The sequence below is a fragment of the Oryzias latipes genome, chromosome 4, assembly GCF_002234675.1.
Source record: "Oryzias latipes chromosome 4, ASM223467v1".
Classification (NCBI taxonomy): Eukaryota; Metazoa; Chordata; class Actinopteri; order Beloniformes; family Adrianichthyidae; genus Oryzias; species Oryzias latipes.
This window is the reverse complement of record NC_019862.2, coordinates 28,902,160-28,930,020: the sequence shown is the minus strand read 5'-3', so window position 1 is coordinate 28,930,020 and position 27,861 is coordinate 28,902,160. Positions and strand designations below refer to the sequence as shown.

At 41.5% G+C, this 27,861-nt stretch overlaps 2 protein-coding genes and 1 long non-coding RNA gene across 18 annotated transcripts in view; all 3 read right to left on the bottom strand.

The window, feature by feature from the left end:
* The window catches only part of LOC101172321 (protein Shroom2), a 31,884-nt gene extending 24,206 nt beyond the window's left edge, over window positions 1–7,678 (bottom strand). The window contains exons 1-2 of one of the 3 annotated variants that reach the window (XM_020702677.2): window positions 7,367–7,678; window positions 4,993–5,203 (exon numbers count right to left, since the gene is read on the bottom strand). In XM_020702677.2, coding sequence (XP_020558336.1) covers window positions 4,993–5,199 — 207 coding nt within the window. In that variant the 5' untranslated portion in view covers window positions 5,200–5,203; window positions 7,367–7,678. The remainder of the gene's footprint in view (window positions 1–4,992; window positions 5,204–7,366) is intronic. The other 2 variants (XM_020702678.2, XM_011474481.3) reach the window with 2 other exon arrangements.
* On the bottom strand, window positions 2,487–3,946 carry LOC110014986. Its single transcript, XR_002290038.1, has 2 exons — window positions 2,673–3,946; window positions 2,487–2,618 (listed from the first exon to the last, which is right to left on the bottom strand). It is a non-coding gene; the product is annotated as an uncharacterized LOC110014986 (long non-coding RNA).
* A 4,429-nt stretch (window positions 7,679–12,107) lies between the features above and the next one.
* On the bottom strand, window positions 12,108–27,786 carry LOC101174095 (AP-1 complex subunit sigma-2). Of its 14 annotated transcripts, none has more exons than XM_020702676.1 (7): window positions 27,656–27,786; window positions 26,986–27,164; window positions 25,060–25,168; window positions 24,835–24,972; window positions 21,795–21,825; window positions 15,448–15,456; window positions 12,108–14,246 (listed from the first exon to the last, which is right to left on the bottom strand). In XM_020702676.1, exons 2-7 carry the CDS (start codon window positions 27,162–27,164, stop codon window positions 14,053–14,055), a joined length of 660 nt encoding a protein of 219 aa, XP_020558335.1. In that variant the 5' UTR covers window positions 27,656–27,786; the 3' UTR covers window positions 12,108–14,052. The 14 variants fall into 14 exon arrangements, with proteins under 14 accessions (XP_020558335.1, XP_023810291.1, XP_023810292.1 ...); XM_023954522.1 differs by having other exon boundaries at window positions 14,116–14,485; XM_004068330.3 differs by lacking the exons at window positions 12,108–14,246; window positions 15,448–15,456 and adding exons at window positions 18,486–19,382; window positions 19,763–19,824.
* Between the last annotated feature and the right edge of the window lie 75 nt (window positions 27,787–27,861).

The following is a 27,861-nucleotide window of genomic DNA, read 5'->3' as shown; positions in this document are numbered from 1 at the left end:
AGAAATGTTTTAAACTTGCAGGACAAGGGTGACGATGAGCGCAAGTGGCGAGCGCCGAAGACAGATGAGAGAGCAGCTGATGAAGAGGAGGCACCTACAGTCAGTCACGGCGCAAACATTAGTAATGAAAGGGACACGAGAAAACAAAACAGTCAGTAAGATGTAACAAAATTGTAAAAAAGATGAGCTCATCTAACTCGATGAAAGTACGCCCTCTGAGAATCGTTGAATTGTTTGATCCATAAATAATAAATCATCTAGACGGATTTAAACCTTTTTAAGGAACAAAAACCTGACCTGTGCTTTTATTTGAATAAAATAAACACTGCAGACAACTACTTTAATAAAAGTTCATCAGGAGGTTTGATCACCTCACCACATCAGATGATCGATAAATGACTGGAATGAATGAATGACTTTGTAAAAATCTAGCATATTAAACTCTTTGGCAGTAGGAACCTGAAATATTCTTTTTCTAAATGAAATTATTTATGCCTTCGTTCCTGATGTACATATTTAAAATGTTTTTACATCAAACATTTGATATTTAAAGTTTATTTTTATTTCTAATCCTGATTTTTACATATTCTTTTCAACACTGGGAGCTTCATAATTTCCTTCACTTTTCGGTCCATATTGCTGCAGATTTAATGCACTGCTACAGATGACGTCAACCCAAATCATCACTCTTCCTCCGTCTGAGGAGCTTGTGCTGGATTTCTGCGGCAGCATGCCTCCAATTTGCTCTAGTTTGTTCTAATGAAAGCTTATGAAGTCCCCATGAAAAGGTTGGGTTTTTAAAGACCCATTCAAATGAAAAATGATGTCCTTGGTGTTTTTAAAATGTCCTTGTGACATTTTTTGTATAAAGAAAGTGAAGCTTAGAATTTTATTTCTGGGTTTTTCTTTATCAAAATTGCTGTTAATCAAGCAGAGCAGAAAAAAATCACCTGTAGTAGTAACGTAGGTGCTACAGTCTGCGGGGGCCACAAGCTTCCTGCTCCTCTCCATTCTGATGCGTCTCCTTACAGACAAATAGACCCATGAAGGTCTTTGTTTTGCTCGTGTGAGCTGGAGTCTGGATCAGAACCGTAAGGCTGGATATCTGTTCTTGCTCGGGTTAAAAGTTGCACCGCTAATGTTAAGTTGGGGGTGTAAAGGGCTGTACGATAGAGTGTGAATACAGAGGGATGATGGGAAATGGGGGCAGGCTTAAGCCATGCCAACAGTCCCGGAGGGGAATTTCTGAAGAACTCCTGCCGCTCTGCAGAAACTATGTCCTAGGAAATAACACAAGTGCTTTGATTTTGGCTAAAAAAAAAAAAAAGCGACATTATTATAATTAAAAGACCACTGGGAAGACTTTACAATACATCAAACGATGATCGAAGCGGGACTTTAAGATTGAATTTTGGACTGGATTTGAGATTTCCAACCTAGAGGTAGACCTGCACATCAAATGTCCTTCCAGTGTTGTTGGTGACAGAAAGCGCAGTCACGAATCGTCCCGTCTGCGTCACAAAGAGCGTGCTACGGTGACTCAGGTTCCCTAAAGGTGTCATTCACAGGACAGAGACGCACCGGCTGTTCTCACAAGCAGCTGCTGTTTCCAAGATCAACACGAGCCGTTCAGAGAAGCAGAAAGACTCATGAAAAACTCTCCCATTTCTCTCAAGGTGTCTGAACAGCCTGTTGCATGTGAAGACAGTAAATAATGACTGCTGCTGCTGCTGTGCTGCTGCACAAAAAGCCCCAGTAAAACTGCTGCTGCTGCTTAAGCAACATTGCATCACAACACTCTGGGCTTAATCGGCTGAAGCCATACCACGTCCTCTCCTCTCCACTTTCCTCCAGGCTGTAATCAGTTCATCTGCAGCCTCTCTGGATTCCTGAGCATCCAGAAAATAGCCTGACGTCCCCCGTGTGGGTCATGGGGGGGGGGGGGGGGGGGATGTGGTGGCTGTGGGGGTAAAGAATGCCTCTTTTCTGCTGACAGATGTCCTGTGCGGCCTGTTGACAGGGCATTCAGCCTGTGTGTGGGGTTTTGCCTCCCGCCTGCACACCACTGATAATATTCAGTCAGACTACGCTTTGGGCAGCTTCTGTCAGGAATCTGTAGTCCATTTAGGGGAAGAAAAGTCCCAAACAAGCAGCCATTAAAGCCTTTCAAACCTGTTTGTTTTATAGGTTTGTTGTTCTTGAGCTCTGCGTTCAGCTGACTTTGCCTTCTGTGGTATGCAGCTCTTTAAAGCCCACCTCCCCAAAAAACACCAGCAATGATAGCAACATCAAATGAACGAGAGAAAACACTCAACCACAACGCGAGGAAAGCCTGCGGCTATTCTTAACAAACTCATGACTGACTTTAGACTTTAGACCAGGGGTCTACGGCCTTTTAATGCTAAAAGATCCAGCAGAAACCATGTCAATGACCCAACTACAGACTGTTTTGTTCTAATCATGTCCTTCAAGGTTCACTTATCTTATTTTTTTTTTTTAGCTCATTGTTCAGTCATTTTGCCTTCTTTTAGTAGTTAGAAAAGATTCATCTTCCTTCAAAGACAAGCAGACTGATGGTAAACTGGTCTCCCCTTTCTGGCCTTCTCCAGTCCGGGTGCCTCACTCTCATCTGCTTCTTCCTTTGCATGGTTTCATCCACAGAACATGAAAACTGTTCACATCCGTGGATGTCTTAGCGGGAATTGGAGGCTTGGAGCTGCGTGGGATTCTGCGTTCGTGGACGCTCAAGGCTGTGGTTACTCCTGCCTTTTGGCCTCGGCTCACAATAATGGGGGAAAAGTGCACAACCCTCATGCAGACACCCGTCAGCCGTATCCTCCCAGGCTCCACGTCATTCCAAACCCAAACAGCCCACAATCCTTTGCTTGAGCCATCCTGCCGCATCCTGCACTCCCTGGCTCGTTCAGGTTGAGCAACCCCGCTGAAGTAAACCTAATCATCGTCAGATGCCCCACAAAGGAGAAATAAACCTTTAAGAACACGTTTACCTACAGGCGATCTGTGGCGGCGAGCCAGAACAGAGATGTTTGAGCGGGGAGTCTGGTTCTGGCCCACGAGGAGCTAAAAATATGTTTCTCCATAAAAAGCTTGATCCTGGCAGAGGGAACATATGTACGTGCTTCATACCCAGATGTCTCATGTAAAACAGGATTATTTCAGTTTCTTGAGACTTCAAACCCGAGAGCACTGTGAGCAGAACCCGAGCCACGAGAGGAATGCTAAGCATTTTAATAAGATCCAGGATATTTCTTAAGCAAATATCTCCAGTCTGTCATCAGAGTGTGGCTCCTTTTTGATTACCAGGAGGGAAGAGCAGCGTTGGGGACTGAAGCAGACGGATCGGAGGTTGTTGCCTGGAGAAAAACGGTGGGCCAACATTTCAAACTGAAACTGGAGTTCCCAAATATGACTCTTTTAAAAAGAAATGACTGTCAAAGCTGAAGCTGCGTATGATTAACTTCATCAGACCTCACCAACAGACATCAGCTGCTGTCCAGAACTTTCTGGGTTTTCTTTTCACACCTAAATGGACAGTGCAAACAAAGCCTACAGGCCGTTCCCACGACTTTTTCAAAGCAGGCTGCTGCTCCGACCACATTATGGAAATATATTCATGTGCCAGATAAATACAGAAGAGAAGAACTCGACAAACAGGGCCGGATGGAGTGGTAGAACCTGAGAACACCGTCCCTCACGTACTCCATCTCACGGTGCTGTTCCCGCAAGCTTCAGGCTGTCATGGATAATTCCCTACATGCAGAGGAATCAAACAAAGATCTTACTGCATTCCTGCGCGGTTCCTGGTACTGCTGGCTAACCCTTCAGACCTACGGCATGCGTCCACGTCAGGTCAAAACAGCCCGAAAGTCAGAAATGAACTCCGTTATTATTTCAAATCTGTCAATTTCCAATAGAAAAGCTAAATCTCTCACCATTTGATTATTCTTCTGTTGTGATCGCACCAAGCTGGGGAGGTGACTCACCCCTGTGTGACCCTGACAACTCCTAAAAATGATCCGAATAGCAAGGCTGAACTTTGGACGCTCTCCTGTGTACACAAAAAGGAAAACGCACAAAAAGCAGGAAGGGGAACCTGCCTCCAGCTAGTGGGGGATCATGTCGCCTTGTGCCACTTTACTAATCAAGGTCTGGTGGAGTGAATGATTACACGGGCTGAGGGGACGGAGGAGACGGACGACTCGCATGAGCTTTAAAGTGCTGCCTGCACGAAAACAGGAACGTGGACCGACCGCATGCTCTTAATTCACCGCACCTTCAATACTCAACCACATTAAAAGGCGGAGCTAAAATCCAGCTCATGTTGCCAGGAGATTCCTTCATGCGTGTGTTTTTGCTGTTTTATTAAAATAAAAAGAGCTAAAAGCCAAACACGAGCAGTTCTGTGAAGCTTCAGGATGTCTCGCCTGAAACTGACTTTCTGTTTATGTTCAAGCTTCATTTTCCAGGTAAGGAGGGGGGCTGTCACTCAGAGTGTGTCATGTAAGGAGTTTTCTCTCAGTTACACAACATGAGAAGGAAAAACTACCATTTCTGCCCTCCTGCTACTACAAAAAAGAAAGATGGCCTTTTCATGCTTGGCCTGTGAGCTCTTATCGGACCATTTACGGCTTTTATAACCATCTCAGTGAAAGTCAAACTTTCGTTTTTACTTCTAAGATTAAAAAAAACAATTATAAATGTAGTAAAAGATAAAACTGATTGCAGTTATCTCTTTAAAAAACTCACAGCTGGAAGTTCAGATAAGATCTGACTGTGTGGACTCATCTTCAACCAAGCAAGGCGCAGGTGGCGAGGAGACAAGATGACGCCTTCGTCACAGCAAATGCAGCAGGAGAAAGGAATCCGCTCCAAACAACAAAGCGGTTTCATGAAAGCATTTCTAAACAGTCACCAAAGGTCTGCACCCAGGTTCTCAGCCGTCTTTGACCCAAACATTCATTACTGGTCTACCTTGGTTATGACGAGCGGCTCCTGATGCTCCAGTCCTCCTCTGAGGGTGAACCCCCATGGCGCGCCCCCTAAAAGACAAACGTTGACCAGCTTCCAGCCTTCAGCTTCTCTGCTCCTCTGATTCAGATCTCCGTGTTTGGGCATCACCGGCCAAAACCTCACGGCGTCTGCAGAGTGAACGTCGCTCTCGTACGCCTCGGCCTCCATTTCACTGCCGACACAAGGACAGAGAGGGCAGTTAGACACCATATGCTCCCCAGATACTCTGCCGACACCCCAACCAGGCGAGGGGATGGTGTTGGCCTTCAACCTAAAACCCCAAAAGGATCAGCCGAGCAGCCAGTGGGAGAGACCGGAAACAGACAGAGCTCTATCAGAACAAAGGGGGCAAAAAGCTCTTATTTTAGAGATTTCTTGTTTTTAAAATAACATTATTTTTCAGTGTAATCTGTTCATCCTGTTTAGATGGCACCTTTTTTTTTTTTTTTTGGGCCAACAAAGGCCCAAAGGGTCCCCTGACCTTAGGGATAAGGGTCTGTCCCTTGGAGTGATGGACTGTTTCAGACCTCATGGTTTTAAGTCTCCTTGTACAGGTTGTCTTTGTTTTTTTCTTCTGTTCTTGTTCAGTGAGTTCTTGTGTTGTAGGTCGGCGAGGTCGGAGCAGAGCTTTGCGATGTACAGTACGGTTACACAAAACAGTCAAATAAAGGTAGCTTCATATAATGTGAACGGGGTCCTCAGTCCAATCAAAAGGAGCAAGATACTAAACAAAAAGAAAAAAGAAGAGATGCTTTACTCCAGGAGAGCCATTTAACCCATAAAGAGCACGGAAAATGGAAGAGGAATCATCAGGAATTCTCTGTATCCTATAAATTAGGGCATAGAAGAGGAGAATCCGTATAATATCAAATAGAAAATGTTTTGAGGGGCTTCAAACTATAGAAGAAAGATATATCCTTGTGACAGGGAGATTAGACACATTATTTAATGCCTTTGCACCCCACAGGGTCTGATTTGGGAATTTTTTTAGCAGATTTTCTTTAGATATAAAGGTCAAGCTCCAACGTAATACCATAAACATGCATCTGGGATGCATTTGATGTAGGCAAAATGTTCAATTCTGCCGTCAAATTGTAAAAATGTTTAAAAAAAGGAGATGACAATGTTTTGAACCACAAAAGAAAACCTCACATTAACTCGTTTTTAATAGGGATTCCAACGATCAAAGCTTTAAAAAGTATTTTTATTTACGAAAATGTCCTCTTTAGGAAGAAATTAACCATTTGCACATAATTTTCTAAATACGTGCAGCTAGTGCAGAACTTTTTTATCGAACGAATGGACTCGGAGGAAGGGCCAACGTAGGGTTAGGATTAGGCATAGGGGTTAAGTTTTAGGATTAAGGGATAGGGTTAGGGGTTGAGGTAAGGATAATGAATAGGGGTTAGGGTCAGAATTAGGGTTAGGGGATAGGGTTAGGGTCAGAATTAGGGTTATGGGTTAGGTTTAAGGATTATGAATAGGGGTTAGGGTTAGGGGTTAGGTTGTAGGATTAGGGTTAAAACACCAAATGATTACGCTGTTGTGTTTGTAGCTCACCGCCCCCCCTTAGGGGATAGGTCAACTTGAGAGAACAGATTTCCCACACCTAGGTGAGTGACAGCTGATGGCACTTAAATTTGAACTTTAAATCACGTGCGACAAACAACAACATTCAGCCTCTGACCCACTTTAAATACGTGCACGCAAATGTGTATCTTGCCCGCACGTAATGCGTGTGGCCAACATGAATTTCCATCCCTTCTTGTGCTTGGTGGCACATAAACACATGCGAATTACATCAGCCTTTTAGATGTTAGTGATCTTTTTCTAATAGATACAAATAAGCATGACAAGGCCCTTTCTATGGGTTTAGGGTAGCAAAACTACTACTCAAGCCTTCAGGAGCTCGGTTTTAAAACCATATCCTGTTTTAAACTGAAAGATTTCAGGGTTGTTTTTTTGTGATTTAGCAGTTCAACACTTTCAGAAGCTTTTACTTTGAAAAGCTCTTAAATACACAAAGTGACTATGTGGTCTGACACCGACTTTCCACGTTTGTACCGAATAAAAATGACTTCAGAGACTTAACAATCGAGCTGAAAGGCAAAGTGAACGCATGCCGCCGTTCTTCAGTCGGGATGACTCGTTTAATGCTCTTAGTGGGAAGAATTAAACAAATCACCGTCGAGCAGCACAATAGAAGCCGCGTCCGGCTGTCGTAACTCACACAGCGCACTCAAACAAGCCGCAAACTGGAATAAGTTACTCATTTTCTGTCGTAAAAGTCAGATGTTTCGCCTCAAAGATCAGGGGGGGTGGGGGGAAAACTTACCTCGAAATTTATTTCAACTTCTAAATAAATAAGCACCGGCTTCGTCGCGCAGTTTTTATCCCATTTTTCGGAAAGGCTAGTTTCTCCTGAAAAGGTTCGTTATTTTGGGAAACTCGCTTCCGCTCCGAGCGAGCCGCCGTCCGTCAGGATCCACACCGGGAACGGGAGCTCACCTCAGCCCGGACACTTTAAATGAGCTAAGCTAAACTAGCCCCATCCCTGGATGTTAGGGGCAACAAGTGCTCCGCGAGCGCCACCCTCAGTTTGGGATTAGCAGGCTGGCGTGCGTTGCCTTGACAACATACGGGTCAGCGCAGGGAACAAAATAAACCGGTTTGCGGAAATGAAGGAACGGTAAAACTCAACAACAATGATAGTTGTCTTATCTGTATTTTAAAAACTCATTAAAAAAAATAGATGGAGTCCCAAACTGTTCACAATCAAATAAATAAAAAGGACCTTGTGCAATCAAGACTCCATAGAAATATACCATGTTCAAAAATGGTAAAAAAGGCTTTTTTGAAGTTTTCTTTCATACAAGTAAATATTTACTCAAATGCTATTTCCTAAATGTATTTATGTTAAGCATTTCTTCCTTGTTTTTATTCGACAAAGTATAAAATACATTCATTTAACCAACCACATTTGATTGAACACTTAAAACTTCATTCATTTGTTAAGTGCTCTTTTTAAACACTTGTTCATTGTTTGAAAATCTCAAAAGTCAAATTTGCTTTTTTTTATTTTATTTTGTCATTTTAACTGTCAATGTTCTTGATAACTAATAGTTATTTTTGTAAGCCCCAGATTTTTGAGTGCACATTTATGTATTAAAACTGTAAAAATAAAAAATAAAAAAAATTTGAAAGCAAATATAAACTGTATAAACATGATTGTGTGGGGGAAGACTCCTCATCTGGCATGATATGATGGTTTAAAACATGTTTCTGATCGGTTTGTTTGTCTGTTTTTACTTTATACGAAAAGTTTGAAATGAAATTCTAAGTAGCAGCTTGGACAGGAGACCATTGTGACCCCGCACAGGACTGGGTGGGAACAGAAGTCCCGGTTTCATTTGAGCCTCAGTCATTTCTGATTTTTAAGAGTCATAACCTGAGATTTGTCTTTCAGGAAAACTCCTTCATCAAAATCACATATAAAAGAAAACAAAATCTCAACTAGATGGTCATTTTTTGTACAAGGCACTATCATGACTTTACTGATAAATCTAATTTGCTGGCAGGACAAAATAACATTTTTATGAACATCCTCCTGCTTGCACTTTCACTTAAATCTGGACCAAGTATACAGTTGCCATGGCGATGCTGGAGGTAGATGGCTTCTATCTGGTCCCTGCAGTGGGGTGGTTTCCTTCTGATATTTCCATTGTGGCTCTGTGGTTTCATCATGTACTTATTAAGAATTCACCTCTTCTTTTATTTCTTCTTTTAGGGTGAAAGATGAAACCTTCTGGAGCAAATTTCCTCTGTGGAAATATTACCTAAGAAAAATGGAGAGCCTCAGCCTTCACAAAAATAACGCATGCTGTTTAGTTTTGTTTCTTCTTAGACCAGGTATAAAAAATAGTTTCTATATTTCTATTCAAAGTTTGGCAAACTAACATTTTGGAATTCTTAATAATTGCAGTGGTGGGAAACATACAATATGTTTATGAAGAATTAACATATTGATTAGTAATTTAAGGAAAAAAAGAGGTTATTTACTCTGTATTTAGTGCAGCTTTGGCTGCTGATACACTGGGTCACCCAGATCTCTGAATTTAACCCTTGTGCTATCCTAGGCACTTTACCATTGGGAGTTGGGTCATCTAGACCCACTAGACAGTGTGCTGAACCTTTTTTCTTCAATGATTTGTGAACCTCACTGGTGTCCATGGATTACATGAAATCTTTCCACCTTTATCCACCTTTGTCATGGTAGGGAGAACACGTCAATGTGAGGGTGGGGTCATCTAAGATAGCAAAAGGGTTATGAGTGAAACTCGTACAAAATATACAAACTCCAGAAAAGAAGATCAGATGGTTCTGGATCAGAGGGAACATTCCAGCTTACTTCTTCCTCATGCTTTGTTTGACATCAGCCTTTGAGTTCATTTTAACGTGGTCATTTTTTAGATTTCTCCCTGTGAGTTTTTATTTGTGAAGCTGCAGAATTTGACGGATCAGAAGAAGAAAAAAGTGATGGAGACAGCTGTGATGTTTGGACAAAAGCAGCACTGATGGTGCTTGCGTGAGGTGCATTTACTCATGGATATGTTAAGTTTCTTTTTTAAATTCATTCAAAGATGAGCAAAACTATCTTGTTTTTTCAAATTGACAACAGTTCACTTGGATATGCATGGAGAACTGATGTTTTTGATTTACATCAAGTCTCACGTGTGGACAGTGAACCTTTGCATTTACTGGTTTAGTGTGAAGGTATACGTTCACACCGCTATTGGTTAAAGGGCCATTATGTTATGCCATTCCTAAGCCTTTCAGAGTAAACTATACACAGCACAGACCAAAAGTTTGGACATCCCTTCTCATTCAAACGAATGATTATATAATTTATATATATATATATATATATATATATATATATATATATATATATATATATATATATATATATATATATATCACACCTATCACAACTTGAGATTGAAGCGATATTGTATCGCTTCAAACCGTTGATTTGCAGTGATTGCCTCAAAAGGTTGTGCAACAAAATATTAAGTTATGAGTAACATCATTTTTGTCCAGCCCTATTTCATTAGTTTGTTTTTTAAATAATTCTGTTACTCAATAACTCAAAAGTAATGGCTGATTTTGATTATTTAATTTTCAATAAATTTAAATTTATCGTTACTTTTGGACGTTTCAAGTCATTTCAGTGAGCATTGTGGACTTTCTTTCTTTAACTGAGGGGTACCAACAATTTTGTCCACCACTGTGTATACACATCATTTACTGTTATTAAATAAGAGAAACTGTCAGCCTTAAAAGCTCAAACTTTAATGAAACATGCATAGATGCAGGACTCCTAACAAATAAAAAAATCATTACAAAGAATTGTTAAAAATAATTTATAAACATTTAGAAGTTTTAGACCTCTTGAAACCTGTACAATGAACTGGCATTTTGCAAAGAATGTGTTCACATGCATGCACTGCAGCAGTGACTTGACCTCACCAAGATGGCGGTGCTCTCATCCAATGAGGAATTACGTGATGTCTCCTCTAGCGACATAACTCATTGGTTCTTCACCTTGTGATGTCACAATGTGAGAACCCACCTGGTGTTGTGGATTGGAAGGGGCTGGGACTCAGAGACCATATTTTTTAGAAATGCATGAACGGATCAAAATACCCCTTTGGGGTTGGTTTTTGTGAGGAATAAACATCATAATACACTTAAAAGCTCAAAAAGTTCATTTTGCATGATATAAGATGCTGCCACGTCCAATGAAAACTCTATTTAAACGTGCATAAAAGCGCAATTTGGGCTTTGGCATTAAAAACTTTCACATTCACGCATGTTGCATGTAAAACCAGGTCAACTGTCGGAAGGGTGTGAAAGATGGTGGCAGGCTTGGGAGATCCGCCAGGGAGACGACCCCCACAGGTGTTGCCATTGAAACCCTCTTGTCAGCACCACCCTCCACCGTTGACCAATCAGGGACTCAGATTTAGCAGTGATGAATGGATGACGTACCTTTTAAATCACAGAATGCCAACCATTTGAAAATGAAAAATGGAGGAGAAATTAATAATTGTGGTTTCTGTCCGGCTGGAATTATACAACACCAAGCCTTTCATAAATCGGTATAGAGCTGTTAAAGAAAAACCTGAAAAATCACGAGATTTACACCAAGTCATCATTTCACATTTCCAACTGTAGGTGGCGTACATGCGCTAGTACACAGTTGAAGAAGAAAGAAAAGAAGTCCCTCCCTGCTTGTCCAGTGTGAACCCCAACCCACTGCGTTTGCATTTTCAGAAGACTGGTTTGTCTTGGTGCAGTGGTGCAGTGGTTAGCGCTCGTACCTCACATCAAGAGGGCCCTGTTTCAGGTGCTGGCTGGGGAACCTGATACGGAATCACCAACAGGGGACCTGATGTTTTTGTCTCTTGGTGTGTGTGGGTGTGTCATCGTGGCACTGCGACAGACTGGCGACCTGTCCAAGGTGTACCCTGCCTTTGCCCACGAGTGGTTAGGCTCCGGCACCCAAGTGACCCCGAAAGGGACAAAATGGGTTTTAAAACTGAATGGATGGATGTGGTATGTCTTCAGATCTGTGTGTGTTTTTTATTAAGATTCGCTGAAGTCAGGTATACCTGGGTTTCTGTGTTGTTAGGTCAGAATAACCACTTTGCAGCATGTAAGACCTTATTCTAAAAGAGCATTGTCTGTAATTCTTTTTTGTTTATTTTTATTTTTGACCAAAGGAACAAGAAGTTTTCTGTGTCCTAATTCTCCAGTTTAAGAATCCTAAAAGAGGGATTCAGTGTCAAACAGTGATGACAGAACAACAGGAAACAGCTCAGGACCTTCATCTCAGTGAATCATCTTTTTTTTAAAAACCAAAATAACAACTAAATATGGCCATAATGGTGTTTCCACTAACTGTTCACAAACTAATCAACAGATTATAAGACATGTATAACTAATGTATACACTGTATACAATGTCATATACTTCTGTCATGCTGTCACAGAAACAGAAAAATTGTTCCAAAATGTAAAGAATGTTTGTTTTTATTCATTTACAAAATGCAAAGCGAGCAAACAAAAGTTCTCAATGTTTATTACTTTTGCCTTTGTCTGGCATATACATTCAAATCCAGTCATGAAGTGAAACAGAAACTTTCTCAACCTCACCAAGATGGAGCTGAGCAAGACGGTCTCACGTCACAGCTAGAAGTGATCTTCAGGGAAGAGACGCAGCCAAAACACCAAACCTCTGACATGGAAACAAGACCAAGCGACTCAAATATGGAGGAAAATGTAGAAACGAAAGTGGAGAAATAATGGCAGAGAACAATACTGAGTGTCATCAGACAACAGTGAAACAAGGTGGAGGTTTCTTGGACTTTTTGGAGCTGCACTTCAGCAAATTGAGTTGGAAATTTGGTCCGGACTAATGAGGTTTTCCATGCTGAGAGATCCAGGCAGATACTTACCCATCATGCGATTTGTATAACTGGCCCTATATTTATTATTCAGCGGGACAGAAACCCCAAACATAAAGCCAAAGACATTAAGGACTGTTTTCAGTGTAAAGGTGAAGAAGAAGTTCTGGAGGGGACGGCATGGACCACCGAGCCCTAATCCAAGGATCATGGAGGGTTTCTGGGACTTCATGGAGAGACAGAAGAACGTGAGGACGCCTACTTCCACAGAAGATCTGAGTTTAGTTCTCCGAGATGTTTGGAACAACCTACCAGCTGAGTCCCTTCAAAAACTGTGTTCAAGTGAACCTAGAAGAACTGATGCTGTATTGAAGGCAAAGGGTGGAAAGACCAAGTATTCAGATTTCTCTTTTGCATTTTGTTTATTAGGGAAAATAAATGATTTGTAACTTTATTTTTGGAGTTTTCTCTTTGTTTACAGCATTTCCTTCTTCTAAACATCATTGCAAAAAGAGGAGATCTATCCCTGACTATGCTGTTTGATGCATGAGAAGTACTGGGGGTCATTTTTTTATCGTACAGGGGATCCCCTTTATCTATGTCTTCTTCCATATATTAATGTGAAAATATGATTTTATGTCTGATCAAATGTAGACTTTAAGGAATCACAGTGGACCTCATGTCACAGTCAAAACTTCCAACATTGTATAGTGTAGTTACTAAGCTAAGTGTACTATATGTACCTGTAAATCTTCAAAATAAAATAAAAATACAATAAATAAAATTACATTAAAATATGTTTTTGTTTTGTCTCTTAATTTGAATCCTTTAAGGTATTGTGAAATCTGCTTCACAAAAAACTGTGATCAACTTCCTGTCTGTTTAGAGTTTTGTACTCTATTGAATCTTCATTTAAAGAAAATAATAATAAAAGGAATAGGAAGAAGGAAAACCTTGTTTATTAACCTGACCAAAAGATTTTACAAAAAAAAAAAAGAAAATTGATTCCAGTCTGTAATCTGAGAGTTTTGTGTTCAAAGGTAGCTTTTATGTTTGATTATTATCAGTCACAAAATGGTTTTAAATTAAAAGGATTTTAAGACAAATGAATACAAATCACAGTTTTAATGAACAGTTTCCTCGGCTTCTATAATCACAACAATAAAATCATTAAGGTGCATTTATTTACTGGCTTCAGTGTGACGATGCAACCGTGTTTTTTTTTAGAACCAATTGGCGGTTTAAGGCGTTCAGCATCCAGTTAAGTTCAGCTGTCAGAATGACAGACATAGAAAATTCCACCTTAAGAACCACTTTGCAGCAGAGGTGTGTAAACACCTGAAACATGATCAAGAATTCAGCAGATAAGACAATACTCTTTGGCTTTTATCATGTCATACTTTCGCTTTAACCTTAAAACACGACCTTTTAGTGACCTGGACAAAGATCTTTTAAAATCCGGACTTTACTCCATAAAAAAATGTATCCAATACAGATTCAGCCAGAGAGCTCCACCAGCTCAAAACGCTGCTGCATTTGCTTTAGCAAGCGATTCAACAATAGAAGCATAAGCAGGTAAAAAGTGCTACATGGCTGTACATAAACACTGGAACTCTGATGGAAACAGTGACTGTGATGTTTCTAGCTCGCGAGTGAAGACCCATGAGGCAGAAGAGGAGGGCAGGGGGGCTTTTAATTCTTATGTGAGTCCGATTTCCTCCAGGACACTGCGTGGAGTCTCTGCTTCCTGCAGGAAGAGGAACCACAGTCGCAGTGAAACTCCTCAGACCCGCAGCTTGGCTCAAACGATGACGGCAACACGCTCACAACTGTGCAGCTTGGAAACAAGACTTCCTCAGGGTTCACACTCTTTATCGTGACACGTTCAAGGACTCCTGAACACTTTCAGGGTCACCAGCACCTTCCATGCTGACGGACGTGCTGAAGAACCGGCTCCTCATCAGTTGATGTAAAACCGATGCAGAACTATTTGTTCAAGTGTCACACAAACACCAACAAGGTGAAACGCACAATTTAAAGACATTCCACACAGACAACACTTATGAAATACAACAGAAGTGAGGACATTTTTATTCAGTTTTGTTCAAATCATTGACTGCATTTCTTTGATCTAAATGACTGTTGTTTCCTGTTCAGATTCAAATGTTCAAATTTAGTGTACATCTGCTAATTGGTTTGTCCTAATCTGTCTTTTGTTCATTAAAAACTATTTTTTAAGGTGGATACTCATTTTTCATGTGTATTCTTTTTGCGGTCCAACGATGAAACCACTATTGATTCATTTACAAACATGACATTTTAAATGTAACTACTTAAAGACTTACTCTGTTAATGTATTGTCAAAGCATTCTCATGTTTTCATCTGCTCCTGATTCACAACCATTTATATTAAGAAATACTTAGAAATACAATTTTAAGCTTAATTTTCTTTATAGATGTCCTTAACCATCCAAAGAATGACGCAAAAAACCATGTTAAACACCTATGACAATTTTCATTGGAGTGGGACTTTTCTTGCACTAATCCTGTCCCACATTATCATCCTGCCACCTCTGTGCTTCAGTGTTATGAGTCACCTCAGTAGAGTCCACTCAGTTTACCCATGGGAGCTTTCATTTTCACGTGGAGGGATAAGTTATTGACAAATCTGATTCATAACATTACGAGTATCATGTTTACAATAATTAAAGCTAATTTTAAAAAATCAAAGTGTGATCTTTTTATATATAAACTGTCTATAGTGGCGCCTGCATCTTTATTTTCCTTAACATGTCTTTATTAAGTGTTATCCAGAATTTTCTTTCAGTTGAAACAAGCAGCAGAAATGCAGTCTTAACCCAACTGGCCTGCTCAGATCCTCCACAGGAGTCTCTCACTTCAGCTGCATTTCTAGACCACACCATCAAAAAAGAAGGAGAAAAACTTACTTTGGTATCCTGGGAAAAGGTTCAGCACAAAAACAAAGAGATGGGATTGATCAGAGCAAGCAGACACAAATCTTTAGTTCTACTATAGAGAAGAAAAAAAAACAATAGTCATGTGAATCTCAACATGACTAAAACCTTAAAAAGGTAAATTATCATCCTGTATCAGAGAGGTATGCTGTTGAAATGATGTTCTTCTGTTAAACACATCATTAAACAAAAAAGAATAAACCAGGAAGCTAACACCCCTTCAGATTTATATAGGAAAACATTAAAACCAAGTTGAGGTTTGAGAGGTTCAAACATCTGAATGCACAAAGTCAGAAAGAAATTAACACATTTCAACTCAGTAAATTGTCTTCAAAAGCATCAAATATGAAGGAAAAACACAAAAAAATGTGTTAAGGTGAGACACCAGCTCTCTACAGCAATCACACGATAACGAATGTCTTCATTTTATACAATCATGACCTCAAACCTTAGTACAACAACAGGATTCTCTGATGCAGATCATCCTTACAGCAGAGGAACTGGCAGATTATTTGGATTTTCTTTCAGAGCCTAATCTAATTTTTTTTACTCATAAATATTGATTGTTTTATGATTTTTTTTAATCTTTGCATAAAGGCAAAATGATGTTGTCTTGTCTGTGCAAACAGCAAATTCTTGCTGGGTAAATTGCCTTGTAACCCTTGTGCTATCCTAGGCACTTTACTATTGGGAGTTGGGTCATCTAGACCCACTAGACAGTACTCTGAACCTTTTTTCTTCAATGTTTTGTGATCTTCACTGGTGTCCATGGATTACATGAAATCTTTCCACCTTTATCCCCCTTTGTCATGGTAGGGAGAACATGTCAATGTAAGAGTGGGGTCATCTAAGATAGCACAAGGGTTAAACTAGGGTGAGTAAGCCCCATTAAATGAATGAAAGGACAGCACACTGATAAGAACCTATCACAGATTTCAAACCTGTTAGCCTCTCTAGTCTAGAGGGTCTTCAAGTTGATCTGCAACTGATCTAAATGTCCGCTCTCTCTGTCTCTGTGTGAAGTTGGGTATTTCTTAACTTCTTCATTGAAGTTTTCATCATCAGCCAAAAAAATGTCTGGCCCTACGATTGCAAATTACTTGAGTTGCATTAAGAGTCCATTGGAGCGACTTAAGCGATTCCAAATCGCTTTGAAGTATAAACCGGCCCTGATGCTGCGTTCACACCGGCTGCGTTGACTCGTGTTCAAGTGGCCACTTTCAATGAAAAACCCATGCAAATGCAAATAGACCAGAATTTTGGACTTCCGCATCGGGGAAACTCGTGATCGCGCACCTCTACGCCAATTTTCATGCTTGGGCGCGGACTCCATATACAACTATGGCGTTCATTGATCACACGCTGGAAGTTCAACGGATTTACCTTTTTGATGCTTTATCAGGGCAACGTGGCGTTGTGATCAATCAGGGATTCGGATTTCGTGTATGCAGCGTTTCAAAACACGGAAGTACCCACCGTTGTAAACATGATCATGATGGACAAACAAATAATTGTGTTTTATTCCCGGCCAGATTAATATGACACCAAGATGAGCATTTATGGAGCAAGATTTGCAGGCCGTGCACCACTTTGACTCTTCATATCAAGTTTTATCTCACTGTAGGTGGCGGACAAGCGCTAGTAATCAGTAAAAACACACACAAAAGAGTACCATAGACATTCTTCACTGGACAAAACGGGTGAGACGTCATCCATAGAAAATGCCTTACCTCTACTTCCTGTTTGGAATGTGAGTTTGGAGGAGTCTAGCTGTCCAGTGATCTACTGCTTATGTTTCTCATCTTTTGTCCCTTTGGGACTTCCATAGATTGTAAAAGAGCAGAACACAGACCATGCAACATGTAGCAATCAGGCTAGCAATTTCTGGTGGAAGCTCCTCCCACATGCGGCAGGGGCGTCAAGCTATGAACACATTTTTGGACAGGCGTCAAGCACCAAGTTCGCAGCGTGGCGAATGAGAGGCGGTCGACATGAATTTGGCAAACGAATCATGTTCGGCGTAAACGCAGCGCAACATTGATTTGTAATTGCCAATTGTATTCATTTCAGGTTAAATACCTTTAGATGGAAGTTATTTTATGTACAAGACTGATTCTTTTTAGTAAAATATGATACTTTAGAAGCTACAAATGTAACAATGAAATAAACCTTTAAAGATAAAACAATGATTAATATGAAGAGCCAGAATATATTTGCATTTAAAATCATTGCTCCTCAGTTCGACCTCCTCCTTGCTGTGAGAGCACAAAGGGAGGCGTAACCCTGAACTCAACACAAACAGCATGAAGCAACAGTGAGGTTACACCAAATAAAGTGGAGGGACAAAGAAATAAAGAGGGCGGAGCTGCTGTGGTGGGACTGCCAGACTTCCTCCTGCTTCTTCTTTGAAGCATTCTGCTGGTTGATAGCAGGTATGTTCTGTGGCTGGAAACGCTCCGATTAGAGGATCAGATGGACGTTCACAAACAAAAGAGCCTCCGAGGAATGATGGAGTGGCTGGCATCCATCCATCTCTGCAGAACATTTACTTATCTGGAGGCTGCTGGTGGGCTTTCAGGCAGACTGCAGGCGTCACTTTACTTCTGCTCCGCAGGGATTTTCCCTGCTTTCCTCAAACTGAGCTGGAGATAACCGTCCAGCACGTCAGACCAAAGCACCTCAAATGTGACATTAGTTTCTGATTTTTAGTAGAGGGTGATAACCCTCTAAATATTTTTCAGAATAAGAGCTTTCTGAAAATTTACGGAAAGGTGCTTTTAAATCACATTTTAGTTGAAATTTCTTAAACAAAAAAAACTTTTGATCAACTTCTTGACATAAATTTGGTTTTCCTCAGTGTCCAAGTTTTAAAAAAAAAACCTGCACAGAAATTTAAACAAATTTAGTTTGATATGACTCTATTATTATTATTATCGGAGGTTAAGACATCCCAGGTGAGAAACAGAAAATTATGCATTTTTATGTGGCAGAACATGAGGTCATACAAAAACACGTGTTCAATTTCTTTAATAATTGACTTTGAATTACTCCTGATTTTATTTTAATCACATGCTTCAATACACTACAAAAGATAATAACTGATTAAAGTTTTTTTATGATTGAAGTTTGAAAAGAAAGAGCCACAAATGCCAAACTTTCTTCATGTGAAAATAAGCTAAAATCTATTGCATTTATAAGTAAAAGTGTACATATTTATTTAACCCATGACACTACAATAAAATACTTATAAAAGTGATAGATTTGAAGGAGTGGGCTGGTAAATATAACAGAGTTGTAGCTGCAGGATGTTGTACTCCCTCCTCCACAGCAGGGGGCAGACTTTCCCCACTCCATAAGATACACAAAAATGGAGAAATAAACTCTGAATTGTCCTATTTGTCAGAAATCAGAGTTTTGAAATAGTGGATTTGAACAATTTGTCGTTTTGAGCCTGACAGCAACACAAACCAGGAAATATCCTCACACTTTTCCTCCAAGGATTTAGTGGATGCAACCAAATATTCTGCAGATCCAAGAGGTGAAACTGGAGCTTCAGCTTTTAGACACGTGCAAACGTTCTGCTTCATAATTTTCACTTAAAAAACAAACTGTGGAAAAACGACACGACTCATGGCAGACAGGTGACGATGTTGGCAGAAGGAAGGAAGCCGCTGGAGCCTCTTTCACTCGTGGAGCTTGACAGTGCAGAAAATCGTCTCGTGACTGCCATGCTTAAGCCCAATGACAGCGGCAGGTGCTCAGGGAAAGAAAGGTGCCAGGCACTGAGCAGCTCAGCATGCAGGGCGGACCGCGGCAGCGGGGACAGCGGCGGCGGCAGCGGAGGAGGCAGTGACGGAGGCCGCGGCAGCCAATCAGTACACAGGCACATTAAAGTATTCATGACGGGGCTGGGGGAGAGAAAACAGAACAGCCACTTCATCCTCGGGTCATGCAGGACGCAGGAGCAGCAGGCGGGAGGCTAACATGCCGCGGTTCTTCAGGTTGAACCGTAAGACTGAATGACACAGAAAAGTCCTGAGAAATAGAAGAGGTGACCTAAGGAGGAAAACACGACATAAACTAAACAGGAGTGGCTTTCTGGGGTGTAAAACAAAGCCTGAACATGATCACACAAGCACAAACAAACACGGGAAAACAAAGACCGACTACCAGGAAAGTGTGGTGTTTGACCGTCAGCAGGATGAAACAATGCAAACACAAAGACGATGAGACGGACACGACTGGGTTCTACAGGCACAAACAGCCTAATTCCACACAGAGTATTCACCTTCGAGGCCTAACTCTGGAAAAGACCAGAGGACTCTGAGGCCATACTTGGGACCATCACACCTGTGAGGCAAACATTTCCATAAAACAAACAGAATGATGCAGCACATGGAAGACCGAACCCTCAACCTACGGTCATTTAGAATCGGGTGAGCAGCGCCTGAACTCGTCCCTGACGTGAAGCGGAGCCGCAAACCTTCTGAGGACGCTTTGTTCTTCCTGCGTGCTGCCGCCTCCGCCACAGCGGCAGCCTGGCCAGCAGGAATTTCATTAGAAAGGCTTATAAAAAGGAATCCAGTCCAGAACGCCTCTCTGCTGTAATTACAGCTAGGGATGGGCCGATTTCATTTTTACGGCTGATACCGATAACCAATTTTTACCCTGCAACTGTGACCGATAGCCGGTATTTTCTGATACGGATACTTAAGTGTCTACAGTACCACCTCTGTGTCATTACTGCACCTCTCTCTGTCTGTCAAACGGAGCGTATAAAACACAATTTATGAAAGCAACCATCATAAAGACAACGTTTTGAATAATTCCTATCTCTGGCGTCTTTCTTTTTCTGTTTGGTTGGTGCTGTTGTCCGATCTACTAACCCATGCAAAGTATTGCGTTGCAACGATCCAAGAACCAGCAGCAGCAGCTTAACCAAAACCAGACAGGACCTATTCCTGTGCAACAGCTTTTTGGGATCACAAAGAGTCAAACAATTGATTAACAATATTTATCGTTATCATTATAGATGGACTGAAACTGAATTTCAAGGTCGGATTTTCTCGTGAAATTCAGCAAAACATCATCACTGGCGAAAGAAATCTGTTTGTATGTTGAGGAATTTCCTAAAAGTCCACTGAGTGAAGGTGACAAATAGCTGCAGAAGAACGGTGAGGTGCTCCGCGGCAGCGTTCATGCTGCTCTCAGCCTCACAGAGCGTCTGTTCCACTCAGGAACAGGAAGTCACAAAGACCGACGTTCATGCAGGCTGGAGTTCAGAGCTGCAACCCCATGCTGTCCGGTCTGAACGCCTGCCGGTAATGACCAGCAGTTACTTAGCAGTCACAACTCCTCCTCATTTGACAGACCTCCCCGGTCTTCACTCCAGGGAGTGGGCCAATCAGAGACCCAACTGCTCTCTAACCTGGGTTGTGTTTGGTGGTTTTCACTTCCCTTGTGTCAGAAAACCGGATGCTCCAAACCAAAGGCCCTTCAGGCCTTCAGTTTGTTATGGATGCAGATGGACAGCAGCTGATGGAAAACTGTTCCTGAAGATTGTTTTCTACGATAAACCTTTTTGTCCCATGTGAAGAAGGTATTTACTTAACATTATTCAATATCTCGTCCTTTTATGATAAAGAAAACTGTTCCTATAGTGCTCTGGTTTCTTTCTACTCTGTGCATAACTGCTTTCTCCTCTGGTGGGTTTTCAGTGGCGCCCTGATTCCTTCTTCCCCAGGAGCTCCATCTAACTAAAAGTAGAGTCAACCGACTGATTAGATCAAACGGCAAAGATCTAAAGTATGTTTGACTGCTTTATCGTACAAAGTATGCAATTATGTCTTTCACATAATCAACAGAATGGGGCTGTTTTCTCTTTGTGACCTGGACTGATCCTCTGATGCAGTAAAATCTGCAGATGTTTAGTTAAAAAAAACACAAAGTAAAGAACACTCAAAGGTACAATTCATTCTTCGAACATATGAAAGGACTTTTTAGATGACACCCGCTTAAAAACAGCCTTAATTTGACCTGAAATGCAAATAAAGAAAAGCAGCTCAATGCGAGAAGACAAGCGACTCTTTGTTTCAGCAGGTCTACTGGGACATTAATGACCGTTATGCAACTTTCTCTTAAGTTACAACTGAATGCTAAGCTCATGGAACCTGAGTGTAGAGGTAACTTTGAGTGAATTACTGGTTAGGGGGTCGGGGTAGGGGCTGTGAGGATTGTTATGGTGGGGAAAAAGCACAGCAACTTTTGGGGAATCTATTTTCTAAAATTACAGAAGTGAATCTACAGCGTCCAGACTGTACCTGCAAACAGACGCGTCTGATAGTCTATGTTCTGCAGAGAACAACAGTAAAGAAAAAGAGAGAGAGACAGGAAAAGAGTCAGCTATTGCATTCAATCCTCCACCCAAAGCCAAGAGAAAAGCCTTCTCTTTACAGCAGGGAAAGCATAGACGTAAATGTTATGCTGGTCATTGCTGTGGCTTCCCCTGAGAAGTCCCAGCTGACACCAGCTCAGTGGCCTTGTGGTTAGAGTGTCCCCCCCTGTAACTGGAAGGTCCTGGGTTCTAATTCAGACCGAGTCATCCCAAAGACCTTAAAAATGGGACCCAATGTGATCCCTTAATTAAGGGGGTTGGATTGGGGGATTGAACCACCAAATGGTGCCCAAGTGCAGCTCGTCTGCAGCTCACCGCTCCCCCCAAGTCAACTTAAATTGTCTCATTTAGGTTTGTTTTGTATTTAAGGTATCTCTTTTGTTGCTCTCATCACGGAAGCATCTCATCTTTGTTGTGATGCTCTGGCCTTTCTGCTACTTTCTCCCAACTTACCTTCATTTCCTGAGAAAGCAAAGAAACTGTATTTTTCGGAGTATAAGTCACTCTGGAGTATAAGTCGCAGCAGCAAACAAAATGCATAACAAAGAAGAGGAGAAAAAAAATCATACATAAGTCGCACGTTTGGGAGAAAAGCGTGACTCCGCTAAGTCAGGCGTGTGTTTACGCTCACACAGAGCACGATTCAAGGCCTGTTCACACCGGGAAGAATTTCGCGCGCGATATTCACCGACGTTTAACGCCTCGTGACTAAACAAAGGGGCACCAATGTGAGTGTGCACACCGACGCGAAAAAATGCCACGCGTCAAAGCGTCACTTTTTAAAAAACGCCTCGGGTTCGTTTTTTTGGTTTGACGCGCCGCGTCAAAAACTATACGACCAATGAGAATGGCGCTTTTGCACACGTGTCTGGAGCTTCTGAAGTTACAGTGAAACACAACTTGGGGGCGCTCAAACACAAAACTGCCTTGCTGAGCACACATACCAGCGAAGAAGATAGACGCCAAGTAGCGTCTACACTGCTGCAAAGAAATAATGACGGACATTCTAAAATATCCCCGAACCAAGCACCAGTTGGAGCTACTGGTGCTTGAAATATTCATGTTTTCTTTGTTTGATTCTGACAAGCGCGTAAATACTTGCTCTCTTCTTCTGAGGGAAAAGCGACTTTAAGAAGCGTAAAGTTGCGCAGCGCCACCTTGTGTACAGGAGCATTTCTGTTTTACATTAAGCGCCATCTAATGGCAGGGAATGAAATTGCATGTTCGCTCGGCTCATCGTCAGCAAAAATCGCCTGGGTGTGAACACAAAAAACGTGGCGAAAAACGCTGGCAAATAACGCCTGGCGAATATTCGTCCCGGTGTGTACGCATTCACGTCGACGTGCGTCAAATTTACTGCTTGACGCTGGTTAAAAAAATTGTTCATAAACTAAACCCTCCAGATGTGTAAGGCAGAAACTACTGTTAAAAGGTTTTAGCCTCATTGCTAACAGGGAAGCATTGACTGTATGGTTCCTTCACTGCTCGCTATATAGTGTACTATATAGGGCGTTAGCCATTTTGTATTGCTGTCCAAATCTACAATTTCAAAATCCAGTGCCTTGGAAATTTCCCAGAAGTCTCTGCAAAAAGCACAAAACCACAATGCAATGCGTCTGAACAATTTCTGCCAAAAATGCGTTTAAATGTATTTTTTTTGATAAACCATCAACGTTTTTATCTTCGGAAGACAGTGGACTCATAAATAATCGTTGCAATACGCTCAAATCAGTGAGTTTTTAACTTCGTTCAATCGAAGACGTCTTATCCGTCGTTTAAAAAAAAAAAAAAGTAGTGAGCGTTGAGTCCGAATTGCTTTTAAAATTCATAGCACTACATAGTCCCGCACTAGTTTTTTAGTAGTTAGGGGTTATGGCGGGAATTTCATATCATATTCCCAGAAGCAAGACTGCTGAGCTCTGTGCTATGTTGTTTATTTTCCTTCTATACTAAATTTCTGTGCAATAATCATAGAAACGGTGAAAGAATCCATAGAAATCGTAATAAAATCACACTGATGCGTCTCTATCTTCCTGTCATAATCGCATTGTAAACAGCTGGCCCGGGACCAGAGGCACAAATTTAGTTTTAACCCTGTGGTGGAATGACAATATGACAATAAAGGTATCCCGAATCCTCCTGAATTTACAGTCAATGCAAGACCCGGATGATGTTGAGAGATCAGGTTTGTTTTTTTGCAGAGCTCTAGAAAAAAATCAGTAAGCATGTCTCCATGTGTGGGTTTTATGAGATCATTCAGAGATTCTCCCAAAGGTGTACACATAGATAGATAGATAGATAGATAGATAGATAGATAGATAGATAGATAGATAGATAGATAGATAGATAGATAGATAGATAGATAGATAGATAGATAGATAGATAGATAGATAGATGGATGGATGGATGGATGGATGGATGGATGGATGGATGGATGGATGGATGGATGGATGGATGGATGGATGGATGGATGGATGGATGGATGGATGGATGGATGGATGGATGGATGGATGGATGGATGGATGGATGGATGGATGGATGGATGGATGGATGGATGGATGGATGGATGGATGGATGGATGGATGGATGGATGGATGGATGGATAGATAGATAGATAGATAGATAGATAGATAGATAGATAGATAGATAGATAGATAGATAGATAGATAGATAGATAGATAGATAGATAGATAGATAGATAGATAGATAGATAGATAGATAGATAGATAGGGTCTTAGTGGGAAAATTAATAATGAGCCCACTTATGTTAAGAAAAAAAAAATCACGCATTAATTGCTCCTGAGTATAAGTCTCACCCCAGCCCAAACTATGCAAAAAAATGTGACTTATACTCCGAAGAATACAGGAAAATGTAAAACTTTCTCCTCCACCTAAGTATCAATATGTTTTCTTGAATGTTTAGGCTGAAAAACCAGATGGAAAAAGGAACCCGTTTGCCATCTTACCTCCTGTAACAGGTCCGCCTGCTCGATGGCTTTCAGCACATTCTTTTTGGAGGTTTCCTGAGCCTCTCCGCCCAGCAAGAACTCGTCCAGGATGAAGTAGGCTTTCTCAAAGTTGAAAATAATATCTAACTCGCAAACCTACGGAACAGAAGCCAAAACACCTCTGCTCAATGCGGACGCAGCGTGAGCGGACGAACCCGCAGAGGCGGAAAAGCACACACATACGCTGCCGAAGTATTTGTCCAGCAGCTCCACGTATCTGTGGATGATCTCCAGAGTGATGAGCTCGTTGTCTTGGTCCTCTATGGCACAGCAGAAGTACAGACTGGCATATCTGCAACAAGACAACACACACTTCCAATCAAGACGCAGCAGAAAACGCACGTCTCTCAGCGAAAACAAAGACAATGACCATGACTCTTTATGTGCTGGTGCAGAAAGGGTTATCATCTCGGTTATTATTGGAGGCCGCTGTTTACCGTGTGGAAGTATTAGTTTAAAAGCTTGAAAGCAGATGAAGAATGCTGAATCAGTTAAGCCCCGTACTTATCCCCGATAATCCCAAAGGCATTCTTTAAGCATGTGATGATTGGTTAATAAGGAAGGCGGTCCCTCGCAGGTGGAGCGCGGATCCGAGGCACGGCAGCACCAAACTGAGCGCCAGCGACGGCATCCACGCTGTGTCACTGATGGAACTGGTAAATAGTGACATTTTTCATGGTTCACTTCATAGCTGTCTGCTGAATGTGCTAATGATGCGATCCGGAGCCAAGCTGAGGGAACACAAAGGGTTCTGTTCAGCTGCTTAGCAGCGAAGCAGGCAGGAAGAACGAGGGATTGTTGTGGAAAAGGGAAGCAAAGAACTGCAACATTAATATTATGTTATACTGAAAGGAACAGCTAATCATTTCTGTAAAGATCAAGTGAAGGGCTAAAATAAAAATTTCCTTTTTTCTTTCTCTGTAAAGAATCATGGGAACATCAAGCTTTGCTTTGTCAACGGTGTATCCATTTGTGTGGAGGCGGTACGCTCATTACAGTAAACAAAAAGAAGAAAAAAAAACAAATAATTGTCATTTTGACATTAGATCAAACAAAGTTGATGCTGTTTGCAGGCATTTACATGCAACCAAACACAAAAACAGATGGAAATTCATATTGGCCACAAGCAATACATGTACACATTGGTACACAGAAAGCCATATTAGCCTCACTCTACTGATGAATGTAAATTTCTTTGTATGAATAAAATAAGATAAAAGCCTTTTATTTAAAGACTCACTTCCATCATCTTTTGATCTGTTGTAAAAGGGTTCCCAGTGGTCATTTCATTATAATTTTTGTTGTTGTTCTCAGACAAAATCTAAAAACCTGTATCTTTATCCAGGACATAGTTTCTGTAGAGCGGCAGGAGTTCATTAGAAAATCGCCTCTAAGTTTTGGGCAGGACCATTGGAGTGGTGTAAGCCACCCCCTGACTCCCACTAGCTTACAGCCCCTCAGAACCCCAAGGTTACAGGAGCGGTGCAACAAAACCAATGAGAGATATCGTAGCTATCCAGCCGTACAGTTCTGATCCAGAATCCAGCTCAGACGAGGAAAACAAAGACCAACATGGATCTAAATGTCCGGAAGTGGATGCATCAGAATGGAGCGGACCAGGGAGCTTGTGGCCCCGCCCACCGTATTGTCTACGTCACACATGTTATTTTTTAAACTTCGTTTTTCCGTCTGCTCACAAATATTTGGCTAAAAAATACTGAGATATGCAATTTTAAGTTTAATTTTTCTTCATGTGAGAAACACCACAAGAACATGTTTAAAACACATTGGGTCCTAACATCTCCTGCAGGATCCAAATAAATGCCCGATCAAAGAATAACTTTACGTTGCCTCCCTTTAAACAAGCCTTCCTCTGTTTCCGCTGCACAGATTGTGTTTGCCTGAGCCTGCTGGGTTACCTGGGTTCACCCATAGTCTGCCTGCTAGTCTGTTGGCACGGCAACAGGGTTTAAATGAGGAAAAGCTAATGATCTTTTTTTTTTTTTTGTCCCCTGGTGTTACCGTGGAAGGGGAACACATCTACGAAGGGGTTCTGTGTTGAAGAATTCACCCGAGTGGGTTATGAACTCTTCGCAAACAGGCGCCCACCTCTTATAAACGATCTTCAGGTCTCTCCACTCCAGGAAGCTGCACATTTTGGGCTTCCGAGCCAGGACCGTCTGCACCAGCTCCCTGGTGATCTTCTTCTTCTCCTTGTCGGACAGCGGCACGTACCACTTCTGGAGCCGGAGCTTGCCCTGTCGACTGAACAGGAGCATGAACTGCATCTGAAATGAGGAGGTGATGCTGATGGTCAGGAGGAGAAGCAGCATCCTGGGCAGATTCATCCAAACAGGAGGTGAACATATGATGCAGGGGTATTCAAGTTAGCAAACAATAATAATAACATGGTTCTTAGGAAGCTAGGTTTCTGTAGGGAGTGTGGGAATAAGTTGTTTTATGCGATAAGTGCATCAATACTTCACTCCAGGTTTAATTCTGGGAGGAACAATCAATCTGTAACAAACAATTACAAGCTAATTAGGAACACAACACCTTAATAATATTTATAAACGGTTTAATTTACAGTAAATTTAGACCCAAAAATTAAATAATCCCTAATCTGTTCCCAACAAGACAGCGGAAGTACCACAAAGTACCGTTACTCGAATAGTAGCATTAGCACCTGCTATCTTTAAAGACATCTTTTTTTTTAAACCAGCGAATGAAGAGCCTCGAACGTAAACGATAAATAAGAATAAAAAATCAATGTACTAACCTTTAAACCCGCCGACACCCTGATCAGAAATGAGCTGCCCAGTCAGCGACACCGACCGTGTAGACGGGCGGCTGAAGTCTGGCTCTTGATTGGCTGCCGAGGCGCTCGCGACTCAATGTGATTGCTGGACAGGTCGAGCGGGTCTCCGCCCCTTTTCACGCTTCAACTCAATATCTCAAAGCTCATTGGTTACTTTAGAAATCAAT